The sequence below is a fragment of the Micrasema longulum genome, unplaced genomic scaffold, assembly GCF_059751315.1.
Source record: "Micrasema longulum isolate JH-2025_06_02 unplaced genomic scaffold, ASM5975131v1 h1tg001775l, whole genome shotgun sequence".
In the NCBI taxonomy this organism is placed as follows: Eukaryota; Metazoa; Arthropoda; class Insecta; order Trichoptera; family Brachycentridae; genus Micrasema; species Micrasema longulum.
The window spans coordinates 134,562-152,717 of NW_028278950.1; the positions used below are offsets into that span (position 1 = coordinate 134,562).

Sequence of the window (18,156 nt, forward strand, 5' to 3'; positions counted from 1 at the left end):
GTTTTTTCTAATGCCGCGTCGTAGTAAATGTATTACAAAAAATTATAATTATTACTGTTTTTTATATCATTCTACTGTGCCCATTAAATACATTAATACAATAAAGACTAATAATTGCAACTGTAATTATTTGCAACTTATTTCGATGACAGAAAAGATTTATTTGACATAGACGTTTTCTTAGAATTCGGTCAGCATCTCTACACAGCAATTTCTATCAAGTGGGGATTACCATGTTTAATATGCAGGCACACGAAGGGAAATTCTAAAATATTTTATTATTTTATCGTATGTTCACAGAAACGTATTAAAAAAATCGTTGCTTAATTTACTGTTTTTATATAAATTGGTACTTGAATTAATCGTTTTTCATTTATTTTCTTGCGGTCAGGTCTAAAGGCTAGTTTTGTAAAATTGAAATATACTAATATTTTCGGTTGAAATGTTATAGTGCATTCGATTGCTTGCTTTTAGTATTAGCTGAGATAAACTGTTCTTAAAATTCTAACATTATTTACTCCGATCCACAGTCCCACGCATATCGTATGATTAGGAAACAGCCAATAAGAGTGATAAATCCCCAATATGAAAATATCATTTTTGTCAAAATTGTAGATTGGCGGTAATGCACGCCGGCCGACGATATAGATTTTTTTGACCAGCGTGCGGCACCAGAAGCGTAAGACCCGGCACCTTACGTCACACGAATGTTTATGTTCCAATTCTGGAAGAGGGGGATATTGCGACGCGATGCACCGTCGCTGGCGCTCGGCCGGCGCTCGACACGCGCAGTCAGTCTATTTGTGTATACAGAGCGGATACTCGGATAACCCACGTGGGAACAGGAACAAACAACCAGGTGTAATGCTACAATGATACGCGACTACAATATAAATGCAGTAAGTAAATGTCATTTTGGTAGGCAAGAGGTCGGGATTTTTTTTCAGTTTCGTTCAGTGCCATCAGTGGCGTTTACTAAAAAAACGCAAATATAACAAAATCATGGGTCGCACATTAGAAAGAACAGGGCCGCAAATACACATTTATTGATTCAAAATTCAAATGAACTTAAAATAAATTCTTAAGCGCGCTAAAAATAGCGGATTTCGTAAGGGTGAACTCCCTAATTTTTATCGTGAATAAACATCGACTTTGACGCAGGACGGAGGACGCAGTTTTTATATTAAAGATCCATCAAAGAGCGAAATTCGAAAAATTATTGGTTACATCAATTAGCCTTTCTGCCGTCGATATTATAATACATAAAAGTGAACAAGGCAAAAGTCACAAAATTATTTATTTTCAACATTTATGGAACAAATTTTCATTTGTGGCTATATTATTTTTAAAAAACGCATGTTTCAAGTTTGCACTAGTGGCCCATTACAGAATAATTAGTAAGGAAATTAACGTTTTCAAAACAACAGTTATTGTTTTAGCTGATATTTTTTTTCACTGTTCCCCTTCATTCATTATTTTTTATCCGAATCCCTGACTTTTGACTCTAACCGTTTCTTTTTAAACTGGCAAGTTAATAAAAGTATATTTGATACGTTTTTTTCATATAATACTTGTCTTTACACAACATTAGACGATCCCTTTTTATAAAACGGCAATTCGTGGTGTCTGAATATGCCAGCTTCAACGTTTATAACAGAATTATAATCGGCATTATGATTAAAACTGGTTTTCTCTACCTATTACAGGGTAAGTTCTTGAAAATAGGAACTCCTTAATGGTGTTCTAGGGAGGTATTTTTTTTCATTAAAAAAATTTAGTCATGCTGTTTTAAAATGACCTCTGTACTTTGTACATATTTTAATACCTGTTTTTCTTAATATGCTTCTAGCTTCCGACTGTAATCTCAAGGTAAGATATTTTAAGATGTTTGTCAGAATAGTTAACCCGATTTTTTTTATCGGGATATTCGTATTTCTTGTTGTTTTGCACAACAGATCAGAAGTCCCAATAAAAGCTGTAAATTGAAGCACCCAGGCTCGAGAAAAATCACATTTATTTTTATTATCTCACCGGGAGTCGAACCTGGAATCCTTTGAGCGTAAGGCAAGCCTCTTAGCAATTACACCACAGGGGTCGCCGTATAATACGACATGCAGATCACTTTTTGTTCCTTTCCTGTGTTAGTTATATTCAGTTAAATAAAAAATAAGTATATTAACAAAGTAAAGAGCGTTAATACTGACCTAAAAGAAAGTTTAAACGCCGTGCAAATAATAGCGGAATACAGCAAATGCTTACGGGGTAAATATTTTCTTTTGAGTTTTATTAGATAATACTATTTTTATTTGACATATATTTATTTCCGTGTCTGTACTTTTTCGGAAACATAAGGTTTGGTGGTATTTTTATCAATGTGGAGATCTCAATAGTAAAAATATTTTTTGAAGATATCCGAAAAAAGTTGAATGCTAGCGAAATTATTTAACATTTTTTTTACCAGCTTCAAGATACATTTCTACAGATGATTTTGCATGTTTTCCTCAATGTTATTGAATTCTTATTGTAATCTAAAAAAAATCAAGATCTTTTATGTATTTTCCATCTAGTCAGTAACGGAACCACCATCGGTCAGTAATAGAAGAGATTAAATCAAAAAGTAATAATTACGAAAATCTTTATATGTTTTACATTTTAAATTCAAATTTACTTGACTTTGGATTAATTTTAACCTAGGGAAAACGAATACATCTCTTTCGCAAATTAACACTGTAAGGCTTTATCTATCGATATAAAAAAAAACAATAATTTAACTAAAAATATTAGCCAGATTAAGTCATGAAATGGGTCAGTATTACAGCCTCACTGAAATGTTTGGATATGAAATGCAAATTGACCACACCGATCACTGGTAAATCTCATCCTTTCCCAATATAATCGTGGGTTTAGTGTAATGTAGTGGAGGGGAATACTTAAGTAAAGTAAGTAAAGTTCAGAAAAAGGACAATCGTGTATTTAGCGTCTGAAAATTTTTGGTATTTTGTTAATCTTGGTCAATTTTGTTCTTTAGCTAGGTCAATTAACGATACGAAAAAATATTGCATGAAAGTGTAAAAATGTGGAGTGAGCGGCATTCCCACAATGTCCTCTATGAGTAACCCGCCTGACTCATTTACCAAACCCAATAGGGAAAACACAGAAATTAGAATGTCAGCAATAATTAGGGCGTTTTATATTTTAAAAATTAAACCAGATATGAATTCTACATTTGGTGCAATTAATTGAAAATATCAATAAAAGGGTTTATTTTTATTTTAATATTTTATAAAACAAAAACTACGTAATGTAAAAAAAATAGGTCTCTTTTATTTTACATGAATGATAACTTTTAAAACATCTATAATTTTATTATTATTAAGTAAAATTTAAATGATATACTCTTTGGAAAATAGTGTTTTGGTCCATCAAGATAGGTCAATGAGCACCTACTCGTATTTTTGAGCTCTAATTCAAATGTTCAGCTTTCATTACATCTAACACTACAACTTAAATAACGAAATATATCGTTATTTATTGCTTATTGCATTTGAACTCATTTTTTAAATTTTACACAAGTAGAACAAAATCTGTGATGCAAATTTTACAACAAATCATCACGCCGTTTCCACGTAAGGGTAAGTAGAGATGATAGAACGCCACATCACTCGATCTTTGCATACAAATCTCGCTTCCAATCCATTCATACATCTTCTCGTGCACGCGCACCGATTATTCTGACTTTTGACATGCCCATCTTGAAGTATTTGTTGGATTTGATCATGTCATGTCTTTTTCGGTCTTCCTCTATTTCTGCATCCATCAAAATTTGCATTGTAAATATTTTAGCCGTTCTTTCGCCGTCCATTCGCTCTGCATGCCCAAACCAGCGCGGAGCTCCTTTCTTGATTTTGTCGATAATGCCTATCTCAGCCTTATTGTTATATGAAATTAGGGCTTCCAGTCTCGACACAAATTTTAGTCTCGAGACAGGGACGAGATTTAGAAACCACGTCTCGAAATTTTGAGACTTGACTATTCGATACGAATGACAATTCGTGTAAAAAAATTTGTTAATCTAGGAAAGAAATCACATCATAGCATTCTATTAATTGTTTTTTTTTTTATTAAAATGAATACAAAACATACCAACCGTCATTGTATTAGCAAACACACATACACAAAAGCCTAAATAAAATAGCATAACAGAAAAATCTTCTTAAATCAACTAGTTGAGGGTAAAGTCGGCTTTTTTAAACTTTTATTTTTTAATCCAACTGTAGGGCGTAAATTGTATTCCTATCCTTATTCTATTACTATGGCTAGGCGTAACTTTATACTTGGCAAGTTTATAATTAAGGCCATATGCGTAACTAGTAGATTTCCTCCGAACTTGTCCAGAAAGTATTCCATTAGTTTAACACCTGCAGTGCTATTCTAAAAAGGCTCTTTACGGATAGAGAAAGGGTTGATAGCACTAATTTACCTACTAATTACTATATATTAATTACTATATATTGATTACTATAAGTACTATTCTTCTCTTGATGTCTCTTACATTTATCAACGCTTCTTATATTATTTTTTTATGTTTTTAACTATTCTTATATTGTAATATTCATCCCTAAAAATGGTATAAATGAACAATGTCCACAGATAAATAAATATTAATCTACCTCCTAGAAAACGTTCACTGAAAACGCACTGCTGGTCTCAAATTTCGATACTAGTCAGGCAATTAAGTACTCTCTGGAAATGACCACGCCATATTTCCTTCACGCGGTCTGTCTGATTCGATCGCTTTATCAGAGTTTTTTTCAGCTCCTGTAGTGATCGAGCGTTTATACTCACAGAATAAAATTCATTCTTATCTTTAGTTTTTTCCCTGTTTATAAGTTAACTCTGGATTAGAAGGTCCGAGGTTTGATCCTTTTTATACAACAAATAATTTATATTTTTTTCTAAAGTGGTTATTTACGAGCAACGGGAAAATTTGGGTAAATTATTTAAAAAGCAAATATGTTTTTTAAATAATGAAGAAGAAACAACGTGGGGTGGAAGGAAAAACATACATCAATATTTTCTTTATTTTTTTTAACGTTAAAACAATAGCCATTGTCTAATCTATTTTTTTTAATAACAAATCTTCGTTGCGTCCGCAATATCTGTTAAGTAACACTGTAAAAATTGATCAGAAAATTAATAAAACAATGTACCTTTTGAGACGGTTTTTTTTACGTATGTTTTTATTGATAACAAAAAGGAAAAATGTGTAATTTTATTGTGAAAAAATATTTAAGTATTTTTTTAAAGACAAAATTATGCAATTTTAATGAGAAATTTAAAAAAAAAACTTATTGCCGGCGCAGTGACGAAATGGATAGATAATATAGTATGTTTATTATTAAATTGTGTACCTTTTATATTATTTTTATCTAACTTTTTTCTTTTCTTATTACTTAAATTAAAATTTATCTTGTTTCTATTAACTTAATTTTTATAACTGTATATAAATATATGTATTTTTATTTTATTTGCATAACATTTCTTAATTGTTAATTGCTTTTATTTTGATACCGATAATGTACTTAATCAATAGCTTACACCTCTGTGGAAAATTTTTATTGACTGTTTTCACAATTTTCGTTCATATATATTCTTATTTTCTGTATACAATATATGTAAAAACTGTACCCAAATAAAAATAAATAAATAATATACGTAGTCTAGAACTAGAGGCTTGAAATAATATAATTCGGGTGCTCTATTTACTTTCGACTCTCAATGAGAATATTATTATGTTAAATACATTAAATTCTACATCTAAAGATTCCAACCCTCATCCCCTCCCTGCATACAGTGCCAAACTAGGCCAGAACATTTATTATAATAATCCAAATGTAGTGTTATAACAATGCTTTAATTTAATGAAGAGTTACATTATAATATACATAATATTAAATACATGCCTTAATTGCAGATTCATTCCTACAGCATGTTCTATTTCAGTACTTGGTGACATGATTTACAGAATGTTTAAGTATGTCAACATTTTTAGAGACAAATACTGAATTTATGCGTATGTGCATGTTATTTTTATAAGTGCATGCATGTGCGAAAGAAATTTTTATGTAAGAATTTACAAACTTTAAAAAAAAAAATGTAATACATATTTAATTGTGTAAGCAAAATATAAATAAATGAAATCATCTTCTAGGAAGTTGATCGATATTGACAGATTCTACAACATAATAATATTAATATTTGGCTGATTTATATAGCGCCATTATTGTGAAAAATCGCCTCAAGGGCGCTTTACAATTGTATACTTAAACCTACATTCTAACTAAAGTGACATATTTTATTTTCTGATTTAAAATTGAGGGTATGATAATCTTAAGATGGGATCTGAACTGACTGGGACTGTCGATGATTCGTAAGCTTGAAGGCAATTGGTAACAGGCAGAGGGGCCGGCAGCGGCAAAAGCACGATCTCCAAATCTAGTGTTACTGACCTAAAGAGTATATTTTCTTTGACATGTATTTTCTCTTATACAAAGGTCCGATAGGTATCTTGGAGCCATTTTATGAAGGGATTTGAATACTGTCCAGCATAGCTTGTATTTTATTCTCTCTGGGCTTTTAACCAGTGCAAATCTCGAAGATGTGAGAATATTTGTTTACTCCCGTAATAAGCCTTGCTGCTGCATTGAAAACAGATTGAAGTTTATTAGTTTGATATTTTGGGAGATTTGCAGATATTCCATTACAGTAATCTAGACGCGGTACGACATAAGCATTTACATGAGCTTGCGTCTATGGGAATATTTCTGATGGAAGAAACCAGCACTTATTGTTTTATTGACCTGAAAATGAAGAGAAAGATCCGAATCTTAAGTACACGGATAACATCTTTGAGAAGTAAGTAATGATGTCTAGGCATTTACAGGGTTTATGACTTGTAATTGGGTGGTTTAATTCAACATAGACAGAAAGACTGTTTCACAGCGTGTAAAAAGATCAATTAAAACAACTAATGACAAGTCATAAGCCCAGTACCTTGACTTTCCTTTTCCCTTCTCAAAAATGTTCTACGTGTATGCTGTAATACCTGTCAAGTAATATTTCTTTATTTATTTTTATATACGGCCTTAATCAATTACAACAGTTATATAAAGAAACATATGTATTTATTTTACAGAAACATACAGTCACAATGATTAAATTACATAATAAAGATAAAGTCTAAAGACAGACCAGGGAAGTTTCTAAATAAAAATCATACATATTAAATTATGGTACAACAAAAGGGTGTGTTTGTGTGTATTTGTATGAGAGTAAAATGTAGAGGTCTTCAAGTGTGTGTACGCGTGGGCATCATTATGGGAGCGTATCGAACCCAGAAATAATAAGTCTTAATTTATTTAAAATAAATTAGGGGCATGTTAAATATATCAACAGATAAAAAAAAGAATTATAGTTTGAGCAAGAACAAAATATGTACAAGAAACTGAACAAAAAGAACATAAAAACAATGAAGCAAAGATCAACAAATGCAATAAAATAATGGTATATAATATATTCAAATACACAATAAACATATAAGGCTTCGAGTTAAACCATGCCAATCCATATTCATTCCACACTGTTTTAGTTGCGAAGAGATCTACCGAAAGCCGGAAGATCTTTTCCAAAGAATTCCAAGTTGTGTGACGAATTGACTAATGTACACATTCTAGACATAAGTCCATAAAAACAAAAGTTGCTTTTAGAAGATTTAATAATTAGCAGATTTTGACTTTAGGTGAAATGGTTGGGAACATGAAAAGAAATTGATCGCAACAGAGATGGGACATCACTTATGGCATTAAGTATTTTGAAAATGCCTATATTGTCCATCTCAGTTCTACAATGAAGCATTTCAGCAATAAAGACAGATTAATAGATTGCTCTATTTCAAAATAGGAATAATTACCCCTTTGCAATCCGAGCAACCGTGCCAGTTTTCTTAGAAAACGGTGTTGGACAGATTCGATATGGTCAAAGTCCTTTATAATGGACACTAAATTGGTGGAGAAGTATATTCTAGATGGGGTCGAACTACTGAGCATTTGAGTTTTGATGGTTTTAGTATTGTTGAAATCCGCCGTCATTCTATTGATAAAACCAAGAAGTTTAAGATATTTGTTTACAATACTATGATTCTTTTTGACGTTTTGGCATTGTCAAATGTGTTTTTTTAATCATAGTAGATCAACACTGTTTTAAACCTTACAATAACCAAAAAATATATATACTTATAAATATACATAAAAAATGGATTTAAAATCAGTTGTGGTCCCGTGGCTAGTGGTCACGGACTCACGGCTCTCCGTGGTTCGAACCCCACTCTACCCCAACTTGATTCCCATTTTCTAACAGTGAGTTATTTACGACTCGTTGAAAATGGTCCTCAAAATGAAATATTTGGGTAAATCATGAGAACGTTAATATTTCTTTGTATGAAAAAACTTTAAAATATTTTTTATTATATAAATACTGATTCTTTAATTCGTAAATTTTGAATAATCAGCTATAGTTTCATCGCTTCCGCGACATCTTCAAGACTGGTAGTTAATGTTTATAATAAAAATAAATATATTTCTAATACGTAAGGGTAGAAAATAAAAAAAATCTCCTGTCATTTTATATATTCAATTAAAATGATCTCCACCTCGAACATATACTAATATTTTATTTATTTTTTCGAGGGTTAAATGTTTTTTTTTAAATTCCTTTAGTATCATTTAAAGCCCCCATCTCACAACACAACATCGTCGTAGCAAATTGAAAACCACTTAAAAAGAGTTAAGTTAAAAACTTTTTCGAAAAAAAAAACAGTACAAACTTTTTATTGGAAAAAAAAGAAACAAAAGATTTAACCTTTGATGTAATTGAATACATGTCCTATTTCAATAAGCATTAGATAAATTATAGTCATTTAAAATCACTTTGTTTTTCACAGATTAACATTTTTTAAATACCGGCCGGTTTCGAAGATACACAAGCTTCCTTATCAAGGTACAATTAGCAAGAAATATCATCACATATTATAATTTTAACGGTGTCTACTAAATCGGATAATGATGTAATAACTTATATTTACATATAAGTAATTAATTTAAAAAATACTTGGTACACTTCCACTTATTTTTTTATTTGTTTGACCAATTAGCGCTTTCACCCTCTAATGGGCATCTTCAGACTGGTCTGAAGATGCCCATTAGAGCGTGAAAACGCTAATTGGTCAAAATAAATAAGTGGAAGTGTACCAAGTATTTTTTAAATTAATAACTTATATGTAAATGTAAGTTATTACATCATTACAATGGAATTCCATCAAGAATTGTCAATAAATAATTTTAATGAAATAAATCAGATAATATTATATTGACTTTCATATTACTAAGGACAGTGATTTTCAACCTGTTGCTCGCGACCCCCTGGGGGCTCGCGATCAAATGCAAGAAGTAAAAAGCAAGGGTTTGAATAACCGGCATACAAGTAATAACCAGGCTCCCAATTACATTTTTTTTTATTCGTATGGGGGTCGTGGATTCAAAACGTTTGTTTTTGATAAACTTATGTTATATATTCATTGCTAATTTGCACCTCGATAAGGAAGCTTCTGTAGCGAGACCGCTCGGTAATCAAATAATTAACAAGTGGTTAAAATAAAAAGTTTTAATTTTAATTTTAATCGTAATAACCACAAAGTTAGTGCTTCAAAAATTAAGTGTTAAAAATAAATTATTTGTTTTTATATTTTGAAGCACTACTAGTTTCGGAAAGAACGTATCCTTCCATCTGTTATAAACGTAAATATACAGAAATGAAAAATCTAGGATCTGTGCCTACTGAACTATTAGTGCTTTAAAATAAACTACTTGAGAAGTCTTAAAACAAAGTTTTTAATCGAATACATTTAATCATGTTATTCCACAAAGTTAATGACGATTCAATACAAAAAATACTTAAAATATTAATAGATTAAAAATGTTTATTAAATGAAATATTTAGTAGCAATTTATCACCGTTCTTTTAAAACATTGGGATGGTTATTCTATATATTAGTTCATAGTTCATAACTTTAAATATATTATTTTAGTATTATTTCGTGTATGTGGAGATATTCACGTGGGTGTTTATACAAATGGATATTCTTGTCTTTTGAATTGAGTCAAACGTTCCCTTTATTCCCTTTTCTCATTGAGTAATATTATTTAAAAGGGTGTTTTTCAACAGAATATTTCATAGTCCCTAGACTGGTACCTGAAACGTAAGACTGATCACCTTACCTTCATGTAACAAAAAATATCGAGATACGCTGCGATTGGGGTACCAATGCAGTGCCCTATGTACCATTAGGTGCGGAAAGGGAAAATGATGATGATGATGAATATTGATTCAAGGTTTTATGTACAAATACAAATATTTTTGTATATCTTTTAGCTTTTTAATTTTTATTTTCAATTGAATATTTTTTGCGACTGGAATTACAAAAACGGAGCGTTTATTTTATTGGTTGGTTGGGAGAAATTGCCATTTGGCAATAAGCTCGCCAATATACAATTAACATAATGTACAAAAAATAAAATAAATAAAAAAAGTTTGTGACCAAAATGTCACATAAAAGGTTCAGAAAAAAATCAAGTCAGGTTATGGCCCAGTGGCAGTGTCACGGACAGTATAAAATAAGGGTAACCTTACATTTGTTTTTGGAATTTTTATCCATCAGCAGGTTGTTGATGCCGATCTGATCATGCTTGTGCCAGGCCGCCATGTTGTGCCTGTTGTGCCGTCCGCTTCCGCGTCCTTCTGGAGGAGCCCCTAGATGCACGAGGGCCGCTCCAGCGTGCCCGACCCAACTAAGGGGCTCCAGTATCTCTACCCCGCCCGGTCACCGTCACCAGGCATCTCCATTTCCCGCCACACGCGACGGCAAACCGAGCGACACCACACTGATTTCTACTTTTACCAAACCTTAAACAGAACGAAACACCTGTTAAACGACACTCACTTGTTTACGATCGAGCTGTGGTATTCTCATCACGGAAAACCAAGCAAGATGCACACACAATGTGATAAGCAACTACGCCACAATTTCTGACGAAATCGGTTCCTCTGTAAACACAACGGCGTGAGGGGTGACTAACCTCTGACAAAACTAAAAACATGCAACGAAATCGGATTTACAGACAACAATGTAACGGCACGGGGCTTTAAATCGCAAAACTGACATTCTTTATATAACTAAACCGCTCACAGACCGCCGGGAGTACTAAATTATTGTATACTTTTATCAAATATGAATCCTTAGAGTATGTACCTCACTCGCGCGGATAACGAAGTGTAACTCAAATATGACAAAACGGTGGCGATTCAAATGAAGAAAAAAATAGGAATAGCTTTAAATAATCTAAAAAGACTCGATAAAAACATTAAAATGACTGTAAAACCGTTATAAGCGGGGAATAAGAGGTAACATCCCTCAATTCCCCAAAATGGACTCGTCCATATTAGCTACCTACTGTGACGGGTTCAAAAGCATACAAGCAAAATAATAACAAATGTGCATGGGAGGCCCCATGGTCTCACGTACTGAGAATTTAGATTTTCGTCTACAGAACATATAAAATTGTGGATTTTCACTATTTTCACTGGGTTTAACGGCAATTTCCAGTAATAAAACACTTTTCTTATCTTGAGAGCATTCACCTGTAAAGTTTGACGATTTTATGGTCTCACTTAACAAATTCACCTTTCTTGCAATATAACGTCGAAGAATTACACAAATATCACAATCTTAATGTTTTCTCACAAATCGAATTTCTATACACAACACAAACAACGAGTTTTAAACGAAATAGCAAAACAACGCGCCTCGAAATCTAGCCGGACACCAGCGCGAGAGGAAGAATAAAACATGGCTGACTAACGACAAACCATAAAGAATCTAAATAATCCATAGACAGCCAAATATATTTTAATAATATCAAAGTTCTTACTTTAAATGCAATAAATTAAAAATAATCGAAATTCTACTATAGTTTCACAAATAGAAAAATACTGCGTGAAATAAAAAAATCATGTTTTTATGTACGTAATAAATAAATCCGTTGGTATGTATTTTGAGATATTTTTTTGGTTCATATTTTAACTTATTTTACTTTTTTATTTTTTTATATACACAAATATACATACATTTATTTGGAAATGAGACACAGTTTATAGTGACACGATCAGGAATGACTCATGCCTGCGAATTTGCCCCGACTCACTAGAAAATCCTTGTTGAGTCGGGGCACTTGTAATGTATTTATTAACATACATACACATATACATATCTATTCGCATGTACATGTTTTTACTGTAATTTACCATGATTTCTTCAAGAATACTCCAAAAATGATCTCAATGTGACCGGTTTTGTCATGGTATGATTTTTAAAATTATTTTGTGTATTTTTTTCTAAAAATAGATTTTTATTAAATATTAAATATTGTTAAAACGAAAAATGACGATTCATGCCACATGTGTTTTTTGTAATTGTAATTGCTTGCACTAAAATAATTTAAATAAATAATACATCACTATTACAAGAAATAAAAGCCGGTGGGCGCACTTTAATTTTATTTTTTATTTTTAATGAATACACATAATAAAACGCAATCTAAAACACACATTTCCAGAATACCATTATATAAAACGTTGAGAAACTTATACATGTTTTCTCTTTATTGCATTTCGTATCCATAGTTTGGACTATTTACTAAATATCAAATTAAATTTGAAAAAACAATCTGGATTACATAAAAAGGGTTTTTTTTAACATTTTACATTTAAAATTTGCTTAAGAGAATATACACCATAATACTGGCGGGGTCTTACTTGTAAACCCGGGACAATGGGAAGTTAACATCAATCTTAAATTTTATCGATAGAGTAAAATTAAGTTTTCAGTATGAAAAATAGAATATGGATGCATTTTTTTGAAATATTTTCAATTACAGGTTACCGACGAAGGTACTTTAAATTTTTATACAAATATACACATTTTCATACATAAATATTGATTTAACTTACGGACAGTCGGAGATAACCATGTTAACTTCCGATTGCAATTGCCCCACAGGTTTATAAGTAAGGCAAGTGATTTATTTGTTGATTTGATATTATCTACGAGGTTTTCTTAGATTTCTCATTTATTCGATCTCTTTCAATTCACCAGCTATATCTTTAGATATACGTTATTTCAAATTCAATAAATTATATTCCAGAAAACGATTTCGTTGCTTAATCTGATGATTTTTTAAAAGTCAGGTTTACTAACTCACCGTTTTGGTACTTGTTGTTTATATATGAAGAAAATTCTGGAAAAAAAACGTCTGATTTATATATTTTTAACTAAATTAAACCGTTTACGGATTTACTATGTTGACTTTGCTTTGGTTTGTAATTTATAGGTTTGCTGTTGTTAAAAAAAGGCACAAGTTTATTGTTTTTTTATGCATTTTAGAGAAAAAAAAAAATCTCATTTCTTACCACTACTATTGTCGAAGCTTGGAATTTTTCCCTTCCTATTTTTTCCCCTTATATTAATAAATTTTTCACTTCTGGCTACATTCATTCGGTTTTTGAGGATGGCATCACTGATTTCAACGGCGTGAAAATTGCGTGATCGCTGTCAGTATTGCCAACAGCACGGCTCCGGTCCACTGCACTGGGGTGACAGTCCCTATTCCGAAGTGTTTTACCCTTCTTGTATTGGTAGTAATGGATGTTTTACCTCTCTTGTGTTGGTAGCAATGGAATTGGTAGTATTCGCATCGCTATTTCGAGTAAGCGCTACGTACCTGCTACGTACGAGCGCTGAAGTCGCATCATGACGTCACACAGTTAGAAAAAGAAAATGGCGCGCGTGGGAAAACGGTTTAAATTATAAACTTGTGTTAATCTGTTAATCATAAATCTACGGCGTGCGTTTCCTCTTTTCGTTATTGTTTCTATGTTTGTGACAGTTTTCCCACCTTTTCTCTTCTATTTTTATCGCCTGTGATAATTTAACAATGTCTAAAAAGTGTTGTGTGCTTTCTTGTCAAGTTTCCGGGGACATCGTAAAATTATATTGCTTTCCCAAAAATGAGCCCGATGTCTTTAAAACTTGGGTTATTAACATTAATAACCCAAAATTAGACACATTATCACATAGTAGAATTCGCTGTGCATTTCGCGTGTGTCAAAGACATTTTCAGGCAAAGTTCATTGAGGGAAACTGTAGACTACTTCCCGGAGCAACGCCGGTTTTATTTACTGAAGAAGATATGGCCAAAGAAGCAAAAATAAAAAAACATTTTAATATACCACAAAACTGCGCTAATTTTCAAGGTAATATTGCTTAAGTAAATTTGTAAAATCATATAAACCATGCTCGTGTTTTGTCATTTAATTGTTTTAATGAAAACTAACAAATAACTGTTTAAGGACGAAGACCGGAACACCTCATCAGTACTGGCCCATTATTACCTGTCACTAGTAGAAGTAATATTACTGGTGAGTATACATTTTCTAACTTCCTATCTGTTTTTATTATCTAACTCTTTTTATCCAGTGTAACTCTTTATCTATCTGTTTTTAGATCCCCCTGTCTCTGCTGGACCTACAGCTACAAAAAGAAGATGTAACACTAACATTGCTCGTAAATATTTCATTGACTATATAATGATTATTTTTGAATAATTTTTTTTTTTATTTAAATATTTTATTATATATACAATTTTATGTTTTCTTTGCCTAGCTAACAAGGGTACATACCCCGTTCCAAGCTAGGCAACTACATGATTATAGTTTACAAAGGACAAACTAATAAAATATAAACTTACTCTTATACACATTTTTATACATATACACACACACATACACACATACATACATACAAACATACATACACACACATGTACACACACCCATGCAAGCATATACATACATACATTCACTAAACATAGACAATTTATTTGATATATTATGAAACTTCATAATTGCTATTTGTATATATACATATTTATATATATTTTTTTTTCATATTTTATTTTTAAGGCGCTGTATAGTAAAAAAATATCCCGACATCATGCCTGTGTCCCGTGTAAAGCTTTATCTATTTGATTTCAGGTCTCCCTGTCGCAGCTGGAACATCCACAGCAAGTTATAAATGCATCCCTAGCAATACCTGTAAATATGAATTTTCCTTTCCCTTTTCTTTTCCTAAATCATGCCTGTGTCCTGTGTAAAGCCATATCTATTTTTTTGCAGGTTTCCCTGTCACAGCTGGACCATCCACAGCAAGTTATAAATGCATCCCTAGTAATACCTGTAAATATGAATTTTCATTTCCCTTTCTTTTCCTAAATCATGCCTGTGTCCCGTGTAAAGCTATATCTATTTGTTTTCAGGTCTCCCTGTCTCAGCTGGACCATCCACAGCAAGTTATTACTGTAAATATAAATTTTCCTTTCCCTTTTCTTTTCCTAAATAATGCCTGCGTCCCGTGTAAAGCTTTACCTATTTGTTTTCAGGTCTCCCTGTCGCAGCTGGACCATCCACAGCAAGTTATAAATACATCCCTAGTAATACCTGTAAATATGAATTTTCCTTTCCCTTTTCTCTTTCTAAATCATGCCTGCGTCCCGTGTAAAGCTTTACGTATTTGTTTTCAGGTCTCCCCATTGCAGCTGGAACATCCACAGCAAGTTATAAATGCATCCCTAGTAATACTTGTAAATATGAATTTTCCTTTCCCTTTTCTCTTTCTAAATCATGCCTGCGTCCCATGTAAAGCTTTACCTATTTGTTTTCAGGTCTCCCTGTCACAGCTGGAACATCCACAGCAAGTTATAAATGCATCCCTAGTAATACTTGTAAATATGAATTTTCCTTTCCCTTTTCTCTTTCTAAATCATGCCTGCGTCCCATGTAAAGCTTTACCTATTTGTTTTCAGGTCTCCCTGTCACAGCTGGAACATCCACAGCAAGTTATAAATGCATCCCTAGTAATACCTGTAAATATGAATTTTCATTTCCCTTTCTTTTCCTAAATCATGCCTGTGTCCCGTGTAAAGCTATATCTATTTGTTTTCAGGTCTCCCTGTCTCAGCTGGACCATCCACAGCAAGTTATAAATACATCCCTAGTAATACCTGTAAATATGAATTTTCCTTTCCCTTTTCTCTTTCTAAATCATGCCTGCGTCCCATGTAAAGCTTTACCTATTTGTTTTCAGGTCTCCCTGTCACAGCTGGAACATCCACAGCAAGTTATAAATGCATCCCTAGTAATACTTGTAAATATGAATTTTCCTTTCCCCTTTCTTTTCCTAAATCTTGCCTGTGTCCTGTGTAAAGCTTTATTCATTTGTTTTCAGGTCTTCCCGTCTCTGCTCGACCTACAGCTACCAAAAGAAGATGCGCTTCTAGTTTTTCCTGTAACTTATTACTATTATTTTGAGTTTGAATCTAATTAATGATCTAGAATATCTCTTATGTGATGCTTTTTTTTTTTTTTTTTTTTACAATACCCCAAAGGGCATTTACAAAAATAATACCAATGAGTACTTATTATCTATTTTGATCTGTCTAATGTTGGTCCTACTTATCTATATCACTCTCCTGTTGCATTGTAATAATGTATTTTTGTTTTTCAGACCACAGATTCAATTGCAATTTCACACCTCAATCAAATAAAATTATCCAAGAATATAAAAAATGCAGGTCAGCAGCTAAAAGGTATCAGCGGAAGGCTATTTCTTTCAGGGAAAGGTTAAAGACAGCGACAAAATTTAGTCAATCTTCATCTTTTGACGAATTAACTAAAAATCTCTCCAAGGATGTTAAAACTTTTATGTGGTTGCAAATAAAGTGCTCCAAAACTACCAAGAATGGCAGGCGGTTTTCTGTTGATGAGAAAATTTTGTCCCTGGCTTTGTTGAAAAACTCGCCTAAGGGTTACAAACTCTTGCAGAAAATTTTTGCATTGCCTTCAAGACGAACCTTATTTAGGCTTCTTGAAGGATTAAATTTCCGAACAGGAATAAATGCAAATATAACAGCATTTTTGAAAAATGCTGTTAGCTCTTGGTCTACCAATGACAGAATATGTAGCATAGTGTTTGACGAGGTTTCACTGACACCATTTCTATCTTTTGGTGTGGAAAACGAAGGACTCCAAGGGCTTGTTGATTTTGGAACTGAGAAAAAAGCCAGGTTCGTTTTTTAAAAATATTTAGTATTGCCAACAAATTATTTAATTCCATTTGTAATGTCATAATTTTGAAAATATAACATTTTTCTTATTTCAGATTTGCGGACCATGCCCTGGTTTTTATGATAAGAGGGATTACGGGCTCTTGGCGTCAACCTATTGCTTACTATTTCTGTGAAGGGACAACTCCTGCCATTCAGTTAGTTAAATGTATTCGGGAAGTGTACGCTGCTGTATCAGATACTGGTCTTATTATTAAGGCCAGTATATGTGACCAAGGTGCAACGAATATTGGAGCACTTAAATATTTGAGAGAAGATACACGAAGAATGTATTTGAGAAATGGGAAAGATTATGGTAATAATTATTTTTAATTAATAAATTTGGAAAATAATAAATGCCGATTCAATTAATAAAAAACTTTGTATTTATATGCCAATCATAAATTTATTATTTGTTTAAAAACAAGTTTCTGGTATTTAGAATTACCCATCATCAGATATAAATGTAAACTTACAACGGTTTGTATTTACACCTAATGATGGGTGATGAATTCTGAATACCTAAGACCTTTGTTCTAACTAATATTAAACTCGTGTGTGGTGTAGATACGTGTTTTTTGTTTGAAAGTTATTCTACAAACTAAATTGTAAAACAGTAGAGGGAATTATTTTTATTTTCTTAGTTTATAAATGCAAAATTACATTCAGATTTTCTTTACAAATATTTTACTACTTCAGTTTTATACTATGTTTAATGTTTTATTGAAATTTGTTTTCAGATGAAACTTTTTTTGAAATATGTGGTCATAAAGTTTTTATAATTTATGACCCCCCACATTTGATAAAGGGGTTAAGAAATAATTTTCTA

General features: G+C 32.1%; 1 protein-coding gene across 1 annotated transcript in view; it reads right to left on the reverse strand.

The window, feature by feature from the left end:
• Positions 1 to 11,961, reverse strand: part of mnb (minibrain) — a 123,020-nt gene extending 111,059 nt beyond the window's left edge. The window contains 2 exon segments of the mRNA XM_088237723.1: positions 10,744 to 11,016; positions 11,752 to 11,961. Of these exon segments, the coding sequence (XP_088093849.1) occupies positions 10,744 to 10,816 (73 nt within the window). The 5' untranslated portion in view covers positions 10,817 to 11,016; positions 11,752 to 11,961.
• Positions 11,962 to 18,156: the final 6,195 nt, after the last annotated feature.